The sequence below is a fragment of the Mesitornis unicolor genome, unplaced genomic scaffold (genome assembly GCF_000695765.1).
Source record: "Mesitornis unicolor isolate BGI_N332 unplaced genomic scaffold, ASM69576v1 scaffold12595, whole genome shotgun sequence".
Lineage (NCBI taxonomy): Eukaryota > Metazoa > Chordata > Aves > Mesitornithiformes > Mesitornithidae > Mesitornis > Mesitornis unicolor.
In genome coordinates this window covers 55177-76897 of record NW_010184902.1, presented here as the reverse complement: position 1 = coordinate 76897, position 21721 = coordinate 55177, and the positions used below count along the sequence as shown (strand labels likewise).

General features: G+C 40.5%; 1 protein-coding gene across 4 annotated transcripts in view; it reads right to left on the bottom strand.

The window, feature by feature from the left end:
- ITPR1 (inositol 1,4,5-trisphosphate receptor, type 1) overlaps positions 1 to 21721 on the bottom strand; it is a 158101-nt gene that overhangs the window by 95137 nt on the left and 41243 nt on the right. For 2 of the 4 annotated variants that reach the window (XM_010184649.1, XM_010184650.1), the window contains exons 6-23: positions 20531 to 20629; positions 19988 to 20071; positions 19757 to 19903; positions 18618 to 18713; positions 17140 to 17184; positions 13972 to 14126; positions 13190 to 13289; positions 12567 to 12727; positions 11659 to 11800; positions 11131 to 11289; positions 10386 to 10558; positions 10005 to 10124; positions 8504 to 8698; positions 6550 to 6801; positions 5020 to 5161; positions 3902 to 4055; positions 3378 to 3565; positions 1278 to 1416 (exon numbers count right to left, since the gene is read on the bottom strand). In XM_010184649.1, coding sequence (XP_010182951.1) covers positions 1278 to 1416; positions 3378 to 3565; positions 3902 to 4055; positions 5020 to 5161; positions 6550 to 6801; positions 8504 to 8698; positions 10005 to 10124; positions 10386 to 10558; positions 11131 to 11289; positions 11659 to 11800; positions 12567 to 12727; positions 13190 to 13289; positions 13972 to 14126; positions 17140 to 17184; positions 18618 to 18713; positions 19757 to 19903; positions 19988 to 20071; positions 20531 to 20629 — 2551 coding nt within the window. Of the gene's footprint in view, positions 1 to 1277; positions 1417 to 3377; positions 3572 to 3880; positions 4056 to 5019; positions 5162 to 6549; positions 6802 to 8503; positions 8699 to 10004; positions 10125 to 10385; positions 10559 to 11130; positions 11290 to 11658; positions 11801 to 12566; positions 12728 to 13189; positions 13290 to 13971; positions 14127 to 17139; positions 17185 to 18617; positions 18714 to 19756; positions 19904 to 19987; positions 20072 to 20530; positions 20630 to 21721 lie in introns of all 4 variants that reach the window. The other 2 variants (XM_010184648.1, XM_010184651.1) reach the window with 2 other exon arrangements.

Sequence of the window (21721 nt, the reverse complement as noted above, 5' to 3'; positions counted from 1 at the left end):
TTGTTTGTTTTAATTTACTTTAAACCTGTTCTCAGCTCACAAATTAAACTGCATAATAATTTCAGCAACATCCAGACTTATTACTCTCTTGCCTATTTTTAGATTGCACCGGCATCATTCCAGGACACCGATGGGACCTGCTGTCATTCAGAGGGGCATCCACAAGCAAAGACAGCAATACTCCTGTGGCTCAAGAGGCAAAAAGGTCTTTGCATTTTTCAGTATAAGGTATACACTATCACATGGGCAATGACCAACATTCTGAAATGAAAAAGTAAAAATAGTAAAACAGACTTGGAGCTCTCAACATTTCACACAGATTTGCAAAGCGGGACAGAAAGAGAACACGTGGATTTTACATTCTTGCCAAAAATGTTTATCCCCTTTCTTCCAAAGTTCAGCTTGCAGAAAGAGCTCTCGCTCTCCCTGCCAGCCCAGTTTGAAGGCCCTGGCATCCCGGGGGGCTGCCGGACAGGCAGCCTAAGAAAAAAGTAAACACAGCCCTTTTGAAGTGAGATCAAAAGAAAGACTCTCCTCTCTTTGAAGACTTCACATCTAAACTACATTTTCCCTATCTTTCTCCTTTGCATCTAGCAATACAGTCCCCAAATTGAGGAAGAAAAACCATATGATATCTAAAAAGCTGCACTTCTAAGAGTCCAGTTATTCCTCCATAGTACAGGTCTTAACCACAGGACACTTTTTCCCCTGGAAAGCAATATAGCAATGGATGTCATCCCATCTACCCAGTCCATTGACTATCCTGCTTTCAATTAAGATGAACCCTGGACATGACAAGCTCCTCAACAGCTCACTTTCACACTCTTGTCTAGCAGCACTGAGATGGAGACACCTCATCTTCCTACACCACCTTTGGAAAAGAGAAGTTTGGGTGGGTAGAGGCATCAGGCCAGGGGAAAGAGATGGAGGAAATTTAGTTTCCTTCACCCAGAAACATTAGTAGAAAAGATTTAATTTGAGGTTGATGACACATCACACATGACAGTGGTTTTCTCTGGGTTTTTTTAAAGGATGCATCACAGGTTCTAGGTCACACTTAACACAAGTAGGAAGATAGCACAGATAAATAATGGGTTTTGTTTGGGGTATATGGAAGTGATCCTTACTTTACTACTTCCAACACTAGCAGGGTACTCTGCTTCAGTGGGACCATTCACACACCAAAGCAAGAACCTGCATTGATGATCCAGTCAGCACCTCTAAGATTAACATTGGCTCTAACCCACACAATCTCAATCTTTGCAAAAAGAACCAACCTGGTACATTAGCTGGCATTTCTTGACTACTGCTTCCAGTGGGCGATTCAGACATCTGGGCATTGCTTTCATCAAATTCATGTTTAAATATACAAAGTAGGCAGGAGATTCTGTAGTCCAGTCTCACGTTCAAAATAAACTGATGATACAGAAGTAGTAAAAGTGGTGAAATAACTTGCTTATTTCCAGTACACGTAAAATTTACACATAATGCAGTGCTACCAACATGCAAGATCAACACGGTAAAGATGTGGATTTAACTTGAAGAAGAGGTATACAAACATTTTCTTAAAGATCCCAGAATTTGGTGATTTTTTTTTCCTGTGATTTCAATCAGCATATGATATGCACACAGTAATAAATACTTATGAGTAAAAGACTTTGGCGGATGTTTGATCCCTAGTTACTGCCTGATACAAGCATCCTCACCTTGCCCCCAGGAAAGGAAAGCACCATTACTATCTCCATTTCAAAACCAGTGGGAATCTAACAGACCAGCGCTGCTGTCCCCCTCACTCTTGGGGTGCTGTGGCAGAGGATGCTGAGCATTAGGTGCCTACAACCAGGTGGGCTGCACTAGCAAGGGCCAGAGAAACCTCTGCCTCTTGGTGGTCTTCCTCCTTCTTGAGCAAAGGAGAACAATGCAAAGAACGCCTGCAGTTCTTTCAAATTTTGAGGAAAATGCTTAATGCCAGTTTTAACAGACCATAGGAGCAGAGGCAATACTGGCACACTAAAATATCCCATTGCACGTGTGTCCTGGTTTTCTGGGACAGAATTTCAGAGTCAGTTTTCTACACCACTCTATTTCATGGGAACAAAGTTATCAGACTTTGTTATAGTTTTCAGCTAATACTGGTATGTGATGCTCAAGGTCTTCAGCAGTCTTGAGGTAATCAGGTACAGAGGCTGGGGAAAGCAGAAACCCACCACAGTTAACCCTAAGCTGACCAATTAGTATTATTCCATACCACAAATGTCACATTCACTATAAATTGGGGCGTTAGCTGGGGACAACCCTTCTTCTCCTTCTCTTTCCATCTTCCATGGCTGACATCTCAATAGGGACTTGTCTACCATCCTACCCGTGAGGTCTACTCCCCCCCAGTATTGGCCAAGTATAACTCTGTGTACTTTATATTAATACTGCTATTAATATTAATTTTATTATTTTATTAAATCTATTTCCATTTCAACCAACAGATCGCCTTTGCTTTTCCCAACCTCTCTTCCCAGGTGTGGAAGAAGCAATGGGTGATAAAGCAACAGTATAACCCAGGAAAACATGCCAGGCCATAAGACAAGTGCTGGCTTTAACTAAAATTAGCAGAGGAGAAGGGAAGTGAATCAAGCCTCCCCTATGTGCTACACCTGCTGTGGAGGGGAAGGGCACAACCAAGCCGCCCACAGGGGCATGGGGAAGGGACACCATGGCTTCCCTGCTGCTTTGCGTACTTTCGCCCACGGGGTTTTTGCAGCATTCTGGGCTCCCTGAACCTGTCCATGAAGCTACTGAACAGAAAAGGGACTCCTACACTGAGGGAGGGAAGACAGATTTTAGTGCATTTTGTGGCAGCATCTAGACTGAGGTGGTGCTGTGGAAAAGGGAAAAAAATTTCCTCTGTGTCCTGAAGACTTAGGAGTGAACAAGTGAGAAAAGCCAGACAGAGATGGAAGAGACAGCGCAGCTGGCAAATGTGCATGCTTAAAAAACATTTCAGGCTGATGGCTGCACGAAGAGGAGTCTCAAGCATCTCCCCCTTCCTTAGGGCACTTAACAAGATGGCCCTGTAGACTCAGAGAAATTACAAAGACAATAAGGTGGAAAATGAGCTCTCCACTTCAGCAAGTCAGATATTTACAAATCACCAGCAAATATGCAGATGTCTATCACAAACTCATTTCTTTTAAATTGTTTTAGTAATGGCATAATAGCATATGCAAGTTCAGTGCCGTACGCCTGAAAAAGTCACCCATTCAACACTTTCCCAGTTTAAAAGAGGCAGATACAAGGCAGGAGTGAATTTTAAAAGGCAGCATGGCACCATACTAATGCTTGAAGACAGCACAAAATGCTACATTAATTTGCATTGCTAGTACCTGAAGTATTTCAATGATCTTCAGCTTTGTATCCATTACCAGGATGTCCTCTTTCTCTGGTTCACTCTGCTTGACGTTACCCTCGGGAGCAGCAGCAAGCGGGGTCATGGGCAAGAACCCACCACCTCTGAGCACCACCTGGGTCATCAGCTCCCCGACTCCATGGATTGACCTCATCACATTGCTCCCTTTGGAGAGGCAGGCAAACAGGTAAGGTTATGATGGTGTGATGGGACTGCATTAACAGGGCAAGGACCCTTCACACCCTACAAAGAGAAATTGTCTCGACATTAAACAAAGCCAAGTGGACACCTAAATCCCTGGAACAGACAGGAGTCAACAGCAGCACTGCAGGACTTTCAGAACCCCCCTGCCCTCTCCCCTCTTTCATTGCAGGCACTACTCAGCTGTAGAGACAAGCCGTGGAAAGAAGTAGGGAGATTTCTGAACTCACGTTGACATTTTGAGATGAATTAGAAATTATCAAAGAATGATCTGTTCTGCCAATTGTTTTTCAGCCTTACCTTTACTTTCCTCGCCTTTTGCCATCTTGGTAATAGGGAAGATGGTAGTGATGTGCACACAGTCTAATATAGCAAGGAGGATTTTGGTTAGTCTGAGGAGGTCACAGAAGTTGTAGAAACCAAAATATATCAGATTTCTGGCTAAGTTAACAACCTAACAAAATAATAATAAAAAGCCTGATTAATACTAAACATTTTGCTATCACAATCAAGTTGTCTTAACACAGTGAAAACTTTAAGAACCTGCCTGTGAATCATATTCTTATCATAGTATCTCATAATTCTGTAAGACTGCAAAGTTCTACATTCTATCAGAAAGTTTTCTACTTGCCTACAAATACTGCAGTGCCTAGAGTAACAGTCTGTACCTGCTATTGATATTGTATAGCTACAAGCTCATACCATGCTTGCCTCATTGCAGAAAAGGTAAGACAGGTCAAGACTAGAAGGAATGCACAGATGCTTTTTATCATTTTGTCTTAAAGAAAAAACAAATAAAATCACATATCTAAAGCTTACTGCTACCAAGTTATAAAGTTCCACCACATGCACTGCTTCAAGACCCACATACAGCAATTTCACATATAGTGCAAATATTTAACATACTCCAGTTATCTGAAGAATATCCCTTGAATTTTTTTTAAGACATACATAATTTCTGAAATTAATCATTATTTAGGAAATATTATTGCATGGATTTGCTACATTTTATTTGCACAGAGAAACTATTTTAATAGGTCAGTAAGTCAGAGGACACTATTGTTCTCCTTGTGAGTAATACTGTAAGCTCTAGAGGCTATCTGTGCATGCAGACATAGTGTTTAGTTTTGCAGAGTATTTATTCCAGTAAAGCTCGACTCTGTAATAACACTGAGAGCACAGAAAGTAAACAAAGCTGCTGTAAAACCAAGACCTAAGCTCACATTCATTAATTGTATTTCAAGAACTCTCATTGCAAACTCAGACTTCAGTGGGGTTGCTTGCAAGAGGAGCAAGGCCTACAGTGGCAAGGAGGAGCCTGCTGAGGCTCAGCACTCACTAATTACTTGCCAATCTACTTGGTGTTGAAAAAATACCAACATTACAAAAAAAAGATGAAAACAGAACTGGATAACTACCTCAAAAGTGAGCTTATTTTTCTCTTTATCAGAGAAAGGGAACCTCTGACACACCACATCTCTTAAATATTCCTCTACAAATTCCATTGTTTGTGCAAATCTCTCCTTAATTTCATCTTTGGAAGTTCCACTGCTATCATAGCTGAAGAGGAAAAACAAAACAAAACAAAACAAAAAAAAACAAAACACAAAACTTAGCATGCAAATACACAGGGCTCTTTTTCCCCAACATAATTTTCATGGTTTGTCAAAATCCAAGAAAAGTTAAAGGCTATTAAATAACTTGTCCAAACAAGGGAGTCAGGAAGCTGACACCATCATTTCCTGGCTTTTGTTGTTTTATCCCATATGCTCATTTTGCACTATTTAAAATGTCTGAGGAAAACAAAAAAGATAATTTTGTCCCAATAAATAAAAAAAGAAACCCTTATTACTTTAGCGGAAACGATGACAAGCTATGTACACCATTAAGGAGAATGGACACGGCCAAGAAACGCTGACTGTGGATGCTATTTTTATCTCCAAATATAAACTATATGCAAAGCAGACAGTAATTTTTCTTAATACAAATTCTAGGTTTGTTTCTCAGCTTGTGCAGAAAGCATTCAAAAAAGACAAACACCACCGCTTTCCAGTAACTCCTTTTGTTTCCCTGTTTGATCATGTTCAGCCTGTGACACAGCTGAAGCCATTTGTTTTTCTCTTTTGGCATTTAAAATTGAATATGATCTACTGTATTCTCACTCAGCAAAGAAAACCAGGCTAGCAAGGAGGGAAGCAAGGGAAAAACAAGAAACCACTGAACACCAGTACTAATAGAGACAGGACTCAAATTCCTAACATTTAACACTAATTTTAAACATTCATTTTCTCCAACTGAGGAAATTGAGTTCCGAACAGTTGAAGTACAATAAATTTTTAATGACTTGTAGTATGAAGAGTTAATGTAAGGCAAGAAATGATGTCTCTAGTCCAGCTATGGTTTTGCATAGGTTTTCACCACTGCATCATGGTATTTTCCATTGTATGTTAAGGAACTGAACTCTGTCTCCAGCACATGACTTGTTCCAGTGTCTTCCCTCCTTGGTTTTGCTTTTAAATGTACTGCTGAGTGAACAATCTGCCCTGAAGAGTCTATACTCCAATCAAACAAGGCAGGAGGAAAAATGCAACAGTCCTCCCTTGCTTTCACTCTCCAGAGTCAGGTCGCTCGTCACATCCTCGAACTCAGAGACTGACCATTGCTGCGGGATCACAGCGTTTTGGAGACAAACCCTGCTGCCACGCACACACAGGGAGGTTATTTTGCCCTCAGGAAGGTTCTCTCCAGCAAACATTACAGGCAAACGAAACTACAGGGTCTGAATAATGGAAATAGTGAGAATACATTATGTGGATTTTTATTTGTTATTTTTTATTTTTAAACAGAAACAGTAGAAATAATGTGTGAGTTTAGGATTGATCTGGTTTTGTTTTAAAAATCAAGAGTGATGCAGTTTCTTTTCCCACACCATGTCAGCACATACTTACTCGTCAATAGCAATTTCAGAAGGTATTTCAGACCAGAGACGAGCATACTTCACTGGCGTCACCTGTTCTTGAGGGTCACGATCAACATGCATATGAAGCATTAGCCGGCAGAAAGATGCTCTCAGATCATAGGGCAAGTTTTCATCAGACATGCAACGGAGAATGAGGTCCACATCCAGCTGTCCAGATATTTCATTTATGGCTAAGTACTGTCGATCAAGGCACATTCTAGCAAAGAGGTTTAGTTGGTATCTTTAGGGGATAAAAATACATAAATACTTCAGTTTCCAGAAGTGTCCGTTGGGTATAGTACTAATGCAGTGTTATGTGTTTTGAGAATGAATCTTGTATTTTCCAGTAAATAGCTATAGTTATTACAGAAAGTATAAGGTACTTACGAAACAATAGTAAAAGATAACATAGCGGAAAAACAGCATAAAAGGAGTCATCATGTTTACCTGAGTTACACAGAATGAAATAATGCTGTTTATAAAAGTTACAGAAGAATCCAAAGAACACTTAAGGCAGCTCAGCCTAAATACTGTAGAAGACCAAACACTTCTTACTGATGCTGAAGCCAGCGTTTTACACTCAGGCAACAATGCAGATGGACTACAGCATCATCAAAAATCAGGTACCTGATTAAACAACTACTGAGCCCTGCTCCCTTCAAAGACTTGGTAGAGAAAAACTGAACTTAATTTCTAAGATTTTTCCGTCCATAAATTAAAAGCAAGCAACTGGCATTTAAGACATGTGCATTCAACAGACAGAAGATTAGCCTTCAGTCATAAAGCACGTGTCCAACATTCATTGAGGCTTGTGTCAAATAGTGTGAGGTTTCCTAAAGGAATGAACATTTAATTGGAAGCAGACTCCTTTTCACTCTCAGCACTCTCCACGGGAGTTTGACCAAATCGTAGCCTAAACCCTTTTTTTAAGTATGTTTAAAAGTCTATAATGTAGACTAAAACTAATTAACACGATCAATTCTACTTGAAAACAAGTGTAAGAAAATCTACGTTGAAAGCAGATCTAATTTTTAAAAATTATGTGCAAGAGGTCTCCTTTTGAGCTCAGCCCCTCCAATGGGGTCAAATAAAACCATGTATTTGGAAGTCTACTGCAAGAACCACTTCTATGGAAGAGATAATGCAAAATAAGATAGCTATTAAAATAAAAACATCTAGCTGTACTTTCTGCATCACCACAACTGAGTCCATGAAACTACTCTCAGAAGTTTATAACCCAGACACAGGAATTTGGTGTGGGGTGAAACCTGACCTTACACTATGCCAAGAACTTGGTGTCTTGTCAAGTCATTTGGAAATATCGCTTCATGTCAGAAACTGCTAAAAGCATAGCTCAAGCTGTACAAAAGAGCACTGCACATTAATCAAACCACACTTGTGGCATTTTTGTAACTTCATATGTTGTCCTGCTGAGAACTACAGGACCACTAATAGCTTTGAGCTTAGAGAGAAGTCTAGAAGGCAGGGAGAACAGCAGTGACTTCTTTAAAATCAAAAGCAAAGCCATCTGCATGTTGAAATCCTTTTCTTCCCACAAGTGGTTGCTCACCCTAACTACCATCTGAATACAGGTAATCCAAACAGTTAACACAGGCTCTCTCACACAACCAGCTTATAAAGAAACCAAGGAGAAATACAGGCATTAAGTGCTGTGCAAATTCAATGCACTCTAAGCCTCAACTGTTGGGATTTTTTAAAATCAGTTTAAACTTGCTCATGCTGATAGTTTGACTTCTCACCACAAAGAACTTTGTGCTTTTAGCTCTCACTTCAAAGAGACTTCATCCTCACTCTTTAAGTGGCTATTTCATCCACAAAACCAGTACTCTTTCTCCCAAACCAACGCCAGCCTATATAGATCAAATGTTTCCCCACACAGCCTTGGTGAACTCTGCAAGCCAACTACTGTGCATGCTGCTAACCTGTAGTAGCTGAGTACGTCCCGATCCTCCTTCTGCCCTTCCTTGGCATCCTGCGCCAACTCTCTGATACTCTTACTGCGGATTTCCTTGTTACTGTCTCTCCAGAACAACCACACTTCTTCCTCATCTTCTCCAACTTCCAAGGCATTTTCTCCACTTGACACTTCTTCAAACTCAAATCGAGAGAGGACCAACCTGCCAGAAGGAAGTTAGGTTGGATTACAAACTGCCCAGACCCATGCAACTCTTTTAGAACATTTCTTTTAAGACACTTGCTAAAAGGCACTGGTGATACAGAAATAACTGATTTTATTATCTCACCTGCATTCGGAAAATACAAATTTTATTCTTCAACTCTGCAGAGTAAAAGCAGAGTATCTTACTCTTTCAGCAGTACCAGTTTACTACAAAAAAAACTTTTCATTTTCTTATTACAAGCATTAGGTTACAACGAATTTAGATTAAAAGCTTTCTATTCAGCCTTAAAAAATACTAACATTTCAGCTCCATGCAATTGATTAAGATAAAGAAACAAGAAAGTTGGGCATGTCTAACTGATTTTCAAAAACATATTTACAGTAGAACTGGTTAAAAGATCACTGAACAGACTAGGAAAGGATTTGGTAAAAAAATACCTAAAAGTCAATTAGTTCTGTATCCCATAAATGCCAATTAGATCAGAGCTTCTTTCTGCTTATGTGGCTAAACAACTAGAAACAAATCAGCCACTAAAACTTAAAAGGCTGTGGGGGCTTTTTGCTCTTCAGGAAAAAAAGAGATCATTCATCTGAAAAAAAGACAAATTAAATGCAGAAGGGTAAGAATAAACAAGTGATGCAGCAACTTTAACGGCTGGTGGAAATAAACACAGCCTTTATGATTTCACAAAAAGAATTAAATGTGCCACAATACTCTCATCCATTTGTGTTTTAAATAGTACCTGCTAAAGACCTGCTGCTTTTTTACAGCATTTTGATAATGATTATCCATGCCCTATTCCACATACTGAATAAACTTTGTTTTATGAAAGACAGTTGGGATTTGGTGCCTGCTATGAGGCTTCAGCAATGGCAGGGCAATGCTGAGAGCTGCAGAGCAAAATCCTAAGCGCAGAAAGAAAACTGGGTGAGCAGAGACGCATCAGCTTCTGCTTTGCTGCAAGCTGAGCTCAGTGGGCATGCACCCAAAAAGTGCTTGCTCACTTCAGACAGCTCACGGAGGAAAGCCTGAAGCCCAGAGGAGGAGCAGGCCCACAGGACCCTGCACACCTTCCTGCAAAGTCTGTCTACTTTGATCAAACGTGAGAGATTTGAAAGATTTCTCTGACTGCAGGACTAAGAGCACATATGGCAGACGTGTTCTGTCACCTATACTGTGTATTTGAAGAAGACCCCACACATATTTAACTGCTTTCTCTAGACGTGCCAGCAGTGCTCTCAGCTTTGAATTACCTTCCTTCTGCTTCACACTAGGGAAACCATCTTTAAAGGCATTAACTTACTTCGTTTCAATGAGAATGTCTGCATTGGCTGGATTCAGCACGGCTTTACAAATCAACTCCTGTGTCACCGGAATAGACTTGTTCATGGAAACGCACAGATCTGAGAGGTAATCCAGAAACCTGTTGGAAAACGCGAGCCAGAAGGGTATCAATCCTTGTTGAGATCTAGACTAAAGCAATCTACATTTCAGAAAGAAAACACTCAGAACTCCATTTTAACATTTGCAGAGCGAGACTGTTGCCCAAGGGAGAAGCTACGGCGAGTGCCAAAAAAAGAAGTGAACTAGCTGTGCTTCCTTACTAGCCAGTTGGCAGGTATAGATTTTTCTCAGAAGGCTAAGAGGAAAAGGGTAATCATATACTCGAAAATGCAGATCTCACCTGGGCTCCCTATTTTTCCTCACGAGACTAACAAAAGTGTCAATCTCAGCAGCCGTGATGTGCTTCTCCAAGAGCTTGCGGTTGTTGTGGAGCAGTGCTGTAATAGTGTCCTCAGCCAAGACATCGTAGCCAATTTGCTTCTGCATGAAGCCAAACTGCTTCGCAATGTATTCCTTCAAAACACAGAGGGAAGAAAGAACGTGGTGTCATTAATTTGCAGAATTTAAGGAAATAATAACAGAAAACAGTAAGAAGCTTGTCAATAACGACATCCCAAGAAGCAAACCGGATTATACTCAAATTTTATTTTTCAGAAAAACAAGTGATGACAGATAACCTTAACATCTCCCTCCCTCCTGGGCTAGACACCACCAAGGCATTTCTTCTTATGTGTTTTGTTTTTAATAAGTGGCAAAAAACCCCGTACATCCTTAATTCACAGGTCTACTTTCAATGGAGCTTAGAGTACACACAGGTGAAGAAAGTCTTATAATTCACCTGGATGTGACAGTTAGCAATTCTGTTGTTTTCTAAAATTCCCCTTAGAACTGGTACTAATCACACTGCATATAGTCTCGGATAGAGATGAAAACTAACCAAATAGAGTAAAACTGAGCAATCCAAAAATCTCTTGCTGACTGTATGATGACAGCACAGCATAGCTGGGTCTAATGGAATGTAGCTTTTATTTTTTTGGAGCACAGGAGCAATGCTAGCACCACTGAAGGCTACAGACATTTCAAACCTGATTCTTTCTGTAATCCTGCTGAGAGTGCCTCAGCACCCTGTAGCAAAGCCGGCATATGTGTCTGAAAGGAGCATGGCGCTGGTCTCCAAGCTCCTCCAAGCGCAACATCGGGCCGTCACCACTGTCCGTAAACGGTGCTTGCAACAGTTTGAAAATCTATAGATTTATTAAGAAAAAAGAGAAAACCCATGAGGCACTGCCTTCCTCTGATTAAAATTAATTTAAAAGTATTGTGTCAATGTCTTTAAATTTCTAAAAGGTATATCAGAAATACACTACAGTTGCCAGATTTCTTGGCCACAGAGCAGCCTGGACAGAAGACGTTGTTGATTACTCTTATTCAACACCATATTCTGTAATTTCTTCTTCTGGTAATGGTATGCACACAGTCCCCTGCCAAGAGTCTGCTGAAAGCCAGGAACTCAAAGGATCTTTTGGTCTCAGTAATTTGGCCAGGTTCTCTGTTATTAGCTTCTCCTTTCTGACAATCCTTGTAGGCACAGTTTAGAGAAAAATGCAGCCTACCTGCTTTAGAATATTCTGTTCTCTCATCAGTTTTTGCCGTTCTCTATTAGGTTTAGAAAATACTACTTCAAGGACGTCTTGTCCAGAATTAGTTCCACCAGTAACAAAGTAAACCAAATCCTCCAACAATTTGGTAACAGACCTACAGAAAAGTCACAAGTTGTTGATACAAGACTACAAATTCTGTTACAAGAACAATACCTGTGTAAGCTTACATAGATCTCAAAATGCTAAGTGAAAAAAGAGCATCAATTAGAGACCGACTCAGATTTGTACAGAACTTAAAATTAGGAACTGATGCTCCTTATTGCTGTAGCCTTATGGTCTAATAGCAAAACCACAGCAGCAGTAAGACTTAAGGACAACTATATGCTCGACAAGTTCTATTTGGCAGTTCCTTAAATTGCCAGGAAAAAAAAAATAAAAAAAAATCTGGTGATAATCTCTCCTGAGGCCAAACAAAAGACATTGGCTCCAGAAGCACAAGGGCTTTGGTTTTACACAGCCGACTCTGCGCTCCTTTTGTGTGGCCATGTACTTTTTATGGACGTTGTCAGAGGATTTGCGAGAAGTCATGCGTTCAGTCTTCACAAGGTGGATTATAAATTCCCACACTCAATTTGCAAAGCCCATCAAGAAAGGTATGCTGTGGATTATTCCTGCAAGTTCACAACAACAGTTCTCATGCTCTCATTTCAGAGCAACAGGGAGGGCTTGATGGAACAGGCTTGAAAACCTCCACTATGGACACATCAACAATAAAACCATCAATTTTTTTTAATAAATATCTAATCAAATAGGAAACAAAATCCCTCTCCTGAAGATAGCGTGCATGGATAAAATTTTCAAAGAAACAGTTACTGAGTAAAGGAAACACCCTTATCTGAACCAAATTCTTGCTTCCTTACCTTCTCTCATTCTGTGTTATTGTTCCCTTTTCCAACTTGCCAGCAATGGAACCCAAAACCTTGCTTGCATCATTTGCAAAATCCAAGTCCCGAACCTCTGCAGGGGAAACTGGTACTATAGCAAAAGCTTCTTTGTCCTCTTTCACTGGAGAAGTACCAATCTGAAACCCAGAGAAGTCTTATCATCAAACCAAAAGGTAGATAACCAAGTAGCAAATCACGTGCTCAGTGATAATAAAACAGGAAATAGCCACGTTCCACTTAGACAGTATGAGGCTACCGTGAAGCTGAACTTTGAGAACAGTACCACTCAGTGCAAGCTCAAATGTGTTCCTAAATCCAGAGAACCAGCAGGAGAGACAGCAAAATGTTGCTGTAAACAGTGGAAAAAGTTCTCCTTCTGATTGCTACGGTACAGCAGAAATTGAACAGTGTAACTAGTAACCTACTATGAAAACCTAATCTTTTAGATAAAACATTTTGCACAGGCACTATTCATTGCTGTTAGGCTGCTTGCTGTTTGACAAACCCAGCAGTCTCAAGGGACTGGAACTTCTACCAACATGACTTCTGTGACCGTACAGGACTTGAGGAATGTGCTTATATAAAGTAACAGGACTTACTTTAAGCATCACAGGTTTCTCCTCTTCTTTATCAATAGGTATATTGGTACTATGAACCCAGGTGTTAGTGCAAAGGTGCCTAAGTCTGACATAAGAGTTCCTGAAAGAAAGTCAAAAGTTTCAAGGCATGAGTCGGTTTCCCAGATGGGAAATCTTCACTTTGTTCAAATTGCAACATGTTGGCAGGAACAAATGGGGAAAAGAGTGTAATCTTCATCCATGCTGCATACCATAACAGGAATAAGACTCTTCTTTCCTTATTTCATTCTATAAATTCACCTTAAGAAGTCTTCTTATATAATGAAATAGATATCTTCTGTAAAACAGAACTACATCTATATTTTGTTGCTCTAACTCAGCTGCTGCACAGTAACAAATTAATCCTCTTTTAAGTCCCGACATTTCTACAAGCTATAGCATACCTGAGCTGCCAGCTTCCTCCCTTTCCTTTGTATTCTTCAGCCCATAACTCCCTGATATCAATTTTATATTTTCTAAACCGAGAATTTTTTGACTCCCAAGGCTTTTAGTTCCAGTTTGCTCACTGGCAAGGAAGTCACTAAATCCATAAAATGGGATTCTGTTACTTATAACTCAGTTGTAAAGTACTCAAGGAAAGCTTCAAGCACTTGCTAAGTATTTCTATATTAATTTGAAGAAGAATCTTAATTCCAAAGGATAAAAAAGCAAACAAAGAGTGGGAACCAGCTTTACCTCAAAATAAATAATAATAATAAAACTCCAAAGCAGATAGTCAGTTCCAAGAGTATGCTTTGCTGTACCTGGGGACAAGGCTGTCTCCTCCTCGCAAGGTGGTAGGGTCCAACTCAAATATGGAGGAGATGTCGTTTCCTTCGGGCACAGACACCAGCGAGTATGCCATCTTCTCCTGAGCACTGTACAAGCCTCTTCTGGAGGCATCCTGCTCAGGGTCCAGCTGTGGAGGAAGTCCCATCAGACACAGTCAGACCAAGCCCTCCAGACCCACCTGCCTACTGTTACACAGAAGTGTCCTGTAATTTGCAGACACAGCTCTGAACACTCCAAGCGTGGTTTAGGACACCAGTAAAACTGGCAAGTGGCTGATCTTGCCAACCATTTCTTCACGTTCCCTGGTGTTAACTTCAGAGTATTTCTGAACAAACACAATGAATCCTAAATCACAGAGGTTATGTCCTGCAGACAGTGCCAGAAGAGGCTCCAAATCCCTGGGCCATTCACCCCACAGCACAATGGGATCTCTGACTTAGTTTCAGATGACCCACATGTGCTAAAATTCCCACCCCTGACACTACTGGCTTTTGAAATTTAATGTACTGCAATTATCATTCTAACAGAGCAATTACGTCAGCTGCAAATATATAAAGCAGCAACACTATGTACCAACAATCTTGCTGGGAAATAATCAACTTCAGCAGCATAACCAGGACTCACACCTATCATTCACAGACAAATGAAACAAAAGCTAATCAAGAAGTCAGCTGTCTTGCTGTTCACACTTCAGCTTATGATGCACTCAAACACAATGACAAGCTACAAAGGACAAGGCATCAGAAGTATCTTTATTTCCAAGGTGCTAGCAAGTTACCAGCCTCCTTTAACAAAGTAAAGATACTAACATCAAATGAGTAAAACCCGGGATTTTCAGATGAAAAGGACAAAAGGGTAGGAAAAAATAAAGATGAACTAGGAAAAAGGAATTACAACTTTCTCTAAAACCTTTCTTAAGGAACTACCAGCTACCATTAATCAATAAGAAAGTTGCTAACTGTCTGACAACACAGGAACCAGCTGTCCATGTACAAACATCTAAATCCTAGGTCTAATTTTCAAAGTGATCAAGCAACCGTTTTAGCAGCTTCTCTCTGATCTTGGCACCAGTGGAAGGTAGGCACCCAAAGCAGTCACAACTCAAGTACCTGGCTTTCAAAGTCCTGGTGTAGGGCACTGCAGTCTTTAAACATACAGAAAAAGATTCTAATGTTGCCTGTGCCTTGGGATACTCTGTAGTTAGCATGTTTGAAGTCAATGAACTTGGCTGCAAAGCAGTGACATTTAAAGTCTGGTTTTGTAAATGGGAACAGACAGTTAGCTGTACGGGACAGAAATACACTTTGGGAGTGTGTCTTCAAGAGAAGCAGCCACTATACATGAAGAGAGTCCATCTGGAGGCTTTACAGCAGGAGAAACTCGCTCACTTGGAATGAATTCTCCGAATTTCAGCTGTCTCTTTCATCCCTATAGTAAGGCATCTGCTCTGCAGTCACAATTTGTACTTCAGGAGACAACCGGCCAGTTGCTGACGCTGTGGCAGAGCTGAAAATGAGCAGTAAGTCAGAAAGTAGGACATGGGGCAACTTAGGGAGAACTAAAACTTGAACCCCAAAGTTGAGGAAAGCAGTCCCCTTTATTGTTACAAGGGCACTATAGCTGGGATCTCACCCAAGCCCATTTAAACCCCATTCTTATGCAGCTCACTGAGGGAACATGGAGGGAAAAAAGCCAATAAAACAGAGCTGCACTAAGAAATCTGCCATCTTGAAGACATCTCACATTCGGATAATGCTGGAGTTTGGATAAAGTTGGATAAAGCAGCCTACATCATCCTTTCACTAGGGCATGTTAAACTATGCAGTAATTTTATGTCAGAAATGAATTATGTGCTCCTGATCCCATTCTTTATGGTCTGTTTTTGCCACCTAGTGGCAAAGAGACAGAGCAGGGGAAAATCTGCACAACTCTGATGCCAGTGCGTTATCGTTATTACTGCACTGATTATCAGATGCAGACATCATTGCAGCACTAGTAGCATGGTTGTCTACATAAAAGACCTCGGCACTGATTAACTTTGAAAAAGTTAAGCCAACAAAATATTTCCATGTCAGATCCCCTCTCTACCCGAACAACAGTTTTGTGGGGGTTTTTTTGTTCAATTTTTCCATTTTTTTCCAGTATATTTAGCAAAATCTGGCTGTCAGAAGATCAGTGCTTGCTGCCAACTACCACCAAGAACTAATAAGGATAACAGCTCAATATCTGGGGACAAGGGTAAGCGTTTTAATGGCCAGGCTATAGTAACAATCCTTTTAGGAGGAAAACTCCACCTCACAGGTTTTCAAAGCATTGCAGTGCATTTTTAAAAATCAGAGAAGTAGTTCTTTTGCATATCCAAATGGAGCAAATCCTCCATAATACAGGATAAGTGACCAGGAAAGCTGCATAAGCCTACAATCAAACAGAACTAAAAAAACCCCTGTAACCCACAATGGAAAGCGCTGTTCCAGTTCCATCTGTTTTCAACTACTGAAGCAACACTGTTTCTGTTTGACACCAAGGAGAATCTCCTACGAGTACAAAGCATGAGCACACTCCATCTTTGACACAACAACATTTACTGGAAACAACCGAGACTTACTTTCACAGGTAAATCAGAAGAATGGCACTGAAATCATTCTCACCCTGCCATTCTTGCCTTCTAGACTCCTTATTTCTGTGACAAGCTAAAATTAGAGAAGGAATTTGTTTCTTCAACAAGGGGGTCAGATGACTGACTGGCACAACTCTATGTGAGCATCCCATTAGGGACACTTGCCATCCAGTGTCACCTTGAACAATTTGCTTTTCAGACCTACTCAAGGGAATGCTTCAAGGAAGCAAAAGATTTAAGAGAGAGGAAGACAGAAAAAGAGATGCTACAAAGGGGGGAGGCGAGGGGGTCCAGGTAATGTATAAATGCAGTTCCAAGTGCATTGCTCATCACTAAGGCCTAAGCCAGTTTTCAATATCCACTCTCTGGATAGGCCTTAAAAGCCTTCAGATCATTCTCAGGTTTTTAAGTTTCCTCACTAAGAGCAAAGTCTGGACCATCTATGCACTGACCAGGCAAACACCTGAGCCTGTGTCAAGCCCTTCTCAATCAGGGGCAAGATCATACTCTTGCCTATACTTACTGAGGATTGACACTCCAGGTCATCTTCCTCATAGTCAGGGTTTACCTGATGGAACAGAATCACAGGCATGTCAAAACTCTAACAGAGCTGGAAGTGGGAAACAACCGCAGCGCGGTCTAAACTTACTTTAAAAAATGCACTCTACTGCTACAGCACTACCAGACATACAGAATATCCTGTGCAAAACGATTTGTTACTAATCGGGCATCTGTCTGTCCATGAATCAAGCAGTTAAGTAATCTGCAGACATGCAGAGAGATTTATCTTGTACAGCATAATTGCTAAAAGAGCAAGAGTTATCAAGTTTCAGTTTTGGTTGGTTTTTTTTTGTGTGTGTGTGGGGTGTTTTTTTGCTGTTGGTTTTTTTTTTCCTGTTTGTTTGTTTGTTTTTTTTTAAATTCCAAGTGGAATTTCCAACTAGAAATTACTGGCTTGGCAGAATCTTTTAGAACAAACATCATTCTAACCATGGATCAGGTGAGCAACCTCCTGTGGTATATTTTTGCATGAAGTAAGGCCACGTTTTTGTTTTGCCTGATTAGCAACCCAAGACATACTGGAAAAGCTCTATACTCGATCACTACTGAAAAGGATTGCAAATGTGCATGTGACACATGTGACAAAATGCTGCTGTTTTCCCAATCTGCTTATTAGACTATAAAATGGGATATTTAATCTGGACTTTTCCCACTGAAGCTCTCAGGTCAATAGCATGGGCTGAGACAGCCCTTCTGTCCTGCTGCGCACTGGTACAGCAAGGACAGCTTTTACATACTGAGGTCTGTGTATTGGCATATTGACACATACCAATAAGTAAATAGAGGTAGTTTTAATAAACATTTACAAGTGTTAAGCAGCAAAAATCACAAAATTGTAACACTATTTTAAAAATAAAATATCTTGAAATCATATTTCAACAGGGGAATGATGTCCACCATGGAGAGAAAAAAAGGACTCATTTATTTTGTGCTTGGACAACTAAGCGTTATCTGCAGTTCTCACAATACTGGTCTGAAATCCAATTGCATTTTAATTTCACACTCAGTTCTACAATTCCACTTGGAAATCAGTGATTCAAGAGAAACTAACAACAGTTGAATTAATTTTCCCCTAAAGGCTCTCAACTATTTACAATTTAATCATCTATTAATAAATGCATCTTGATTCTACTGCCCACATGACAGGACATTATTTAGTGTCTGTTCTTTGCAGGAGAAGTTATTGCCTTTAGAATTCATAAAAAGAGTGAAATAAGCTCAAGACTACTCCTCTACTGTGGTATTCTTTCAAGTCTCTTTCATCATGTTTTCTATGTTTAGCCATCTATTTTTGTATTAATACCAAGGACCCAAAGATCACTCTCCTCCCCTCTCGTGTCTATTTTTAGGGCAGGAAATGAGAGATTTTTCAGAAGGTGCAAAAGGAAGAAAATTCTGTGGAAGGGAAGGCACAGTTCCTAAGCCAGCCCCAACACCTACCTCTGCTGCTAGGTAGTGTCCAGTAGCAAGGTGTTTGAACCTGAAAAGGCTGTTCCAGTATCCAGCACCACCACGACAGGGATCATGCTGCACCACCTAAAAAGAAAAGGAAATCACATTTACACCATAGGTCAGTGTCCTCCCTCTCAAACACAGCATTGACTGTATTCCGTGCACAGGGAAGAGGAAACAGAATGAGGAGCTCCAGAAAAGTTGAAACAACCTTTCATATGTCAACAACCCACAGCACAGTAAATACTTTGAGCAGACTACAATTAGTTCACCTCAACAAGTTACGAACATTAATTTTCTGTGCTTTGTCAAGTGACAAGACCTGTCTGCAAAGTCACTGACCATGGCCAGTACTCCATTGGTCTGGTGAGTGATGGCAGGAAGGTTATGGTGGAAGTTGGCAGAGAAGTAAATCAAGAAGGACCTCTAGATGTGCACGTGTTGTAACATGTCAAAGTAGTGTTAATTCTAGATAGGCTTTCAATCTATATCAAATCTGATACGCCCAGAAAGAGAATATGAAAAACACTTCTCCCCCATTACAATTAATTTTATGATTCTCACAGGCAGGTCACATGGCAAATGTTTAAAATCATAAAACAACTCTAATCACACCAATAAAGTGAGGATATTTTAAGAAGCCAATTATGGCCAAGGTATTAAGTCTCACTATTTAAATGCCAAAAAAAGAAAAATGGTCCAGACAAACAATACACAGAGACTAGCAAAGGGCTGCAGTCTCCTGTCAGATGAGGATGTGCATAATCGCATCATTCCCCACCAAGGTAGAGTGTTCGGTACACTCAGCAGGACAGTTGAAATTATTAGTGTGTTGAACTGGTGTTGAACTTCAGTGGATGGTAAGAAAATTGCTTCATAGATGCTTCTCTGTCCCCTCTTTCCGCACTGTCAAGAAGCTGAATTTGAGAGCTATCTGCTGTAGCATTAGAGATGAGAACCTCTTTTTGATTTTGGACAGAAACCACAGTTAGTAAAGGAATTTTAAGATTAAACTTCTAACACCAGGAAAACTTTTGGCTAAAAAAAGAAATCCAGGTACAATGTTTTTAAACAGAAACAGTAATTTTTGCTATGAAGCTGCCTCCGACCTGGGTTACAGTTCTTACCTCTACTTCCCACAGGGCTTTTGAACTGGTTGCAGACGTGGCCGACTGCCTCCCCGTCGTTCTCAGGAAGACATGCTGCTTCTTCCTGTGCTCATCGCAAGTCAGAAACTTCTCCTGTTCTGCATGAAACAGTCTCACCACATCTCCCTGTCGAAGCCCAGACAGCATGGTCAATACAGGCATCACCCATCAGCGAGCAAGTCTCAAGCAATTAAGAGCTCTGAGTCTTACCCCTTTGAGAATATCATCCTTGTTATCACTCCATTTCATGAAGAGGACTATTTTCCAGCTTGTATTGCAATTCACAGAGTTGACCTAAAAGGAGAACCAAACCCATCAGCCCCACTGTCTTGTGCCTGCACAAGACACTGCCACAAAGTACTGCCTCACCCTTTAGACTACTTTCAACAGAATACAGCAGTCCCTGTTGCATTAGAGAAGGAAAGCTCGTACTGCATTTACTCCAGGACAAGTTAACTTCATAAGAAGTCACTTGCTATCCATCACTGTGCCACAACTTTTGACTTTTAAGAAAAACACTATTTTTAGTGAGTCAAGCCAAAGAGATCAAACTCAAACCACTCTCCAGTGCCCAACAGATATGGCAGAAGTCTGACAGCTGTATTCAGTTGCTGATTAACAAGATAACCACAATGCCACAGGTACCAAGCAGCTGATAACCTGATTTTCATAAAACACCAGTCCTAGCAGTTTAGCTGAAACATAAGGAGGTTTGTTCTGGCACTTGCTCTGGCTGCATCAGTCTGCCCTTACCTCATTGCATCCTGGATTATCAACAAGCTGATGACTACTGGCGTGGAGAGGCTGGCCCGCATTGACAGGATTCAGGACTACTTTGTCTCCAATGACGACCTGTAGATAAATGCAGCATCAGACAGAAGCTTGGAAATGGAGAAAGCTCTTTTTCTTTCTTTTTTTTTTTTTTGTTAATGGGAGGGATGGGAGGAAATCACCTTCTTGCAGCTTGGAGAGATGCCAATCTGAGTGTGAAAACCAGGATTCTGTTTGTTTCAGAATTTAGCTCATCATACTCAAGTCATTCAGGTAGGAAACAAACCCCTATTCTATTGGATTCAGAGGCCCACAGAAGAAACAGACTGCAGTTCTGCTAACTAACCTATCTGCTGCTTTCCATGAAGTTTTTTTATTGGTTAACATTTAACAAATAATTCCTATAGCAAAAGGTCAGCCAAAAATTCTCTTCCTCCAAGACACACTTTTATTTGTAAAATCAGATTCCTGACCAGGCTGGCACAAGACTCAAGACAAACACACTTTATTACGGACAGTAAAGCTCCTGTTCTTCCTTTCTTCTAGGGAAAAGGCTTACTTAAACCAAAAAGCCTTTTCTGTATTGAAAAGAACTGTTCTTAGTGATAATGTCTGAGACCTGGAGAATTTAAAAAAGATTAACGGCCACTAAGACCGCACGACCCTGTGCTTCCGCTTTACTCTGTGTGTCTGTAGAAAAGAAACAGTCACATCAAAAAGTATGGGGCTACTCTACAGAATGAATTATTCCTATTTGATAAAGGCTGCTGTTTAGATACCAAATATATACCTGGACTTCACCATAGAGCACACTGAAGCTTATTACCTCTTGGTTTTAGGCAGACAGTATACCCAGACAACTCAGATTTGTAAAAAAGATTAAGAAATTAAAATGGTAGTTGTAATGTAATTTAGAACAAATTATTTTCCAGATTTCCCATGAACAGGACCATTTAACCTCATTACCACCTCACTCCTCATATGCAGAATGATAATGAATTTTCATTTCAAACCGACAGTATTGAAAACCAAGATACCAATTATCTGTTCCAAATCTACTGAAGGAACTCAACATTTCCTACCATTTCCAATCGGACAGGAACTGTGAACGGCTAGCCTAATTAGGTCCCTTATTCCCTCCAACATTAAATCATTCCACATTTCCACAATACA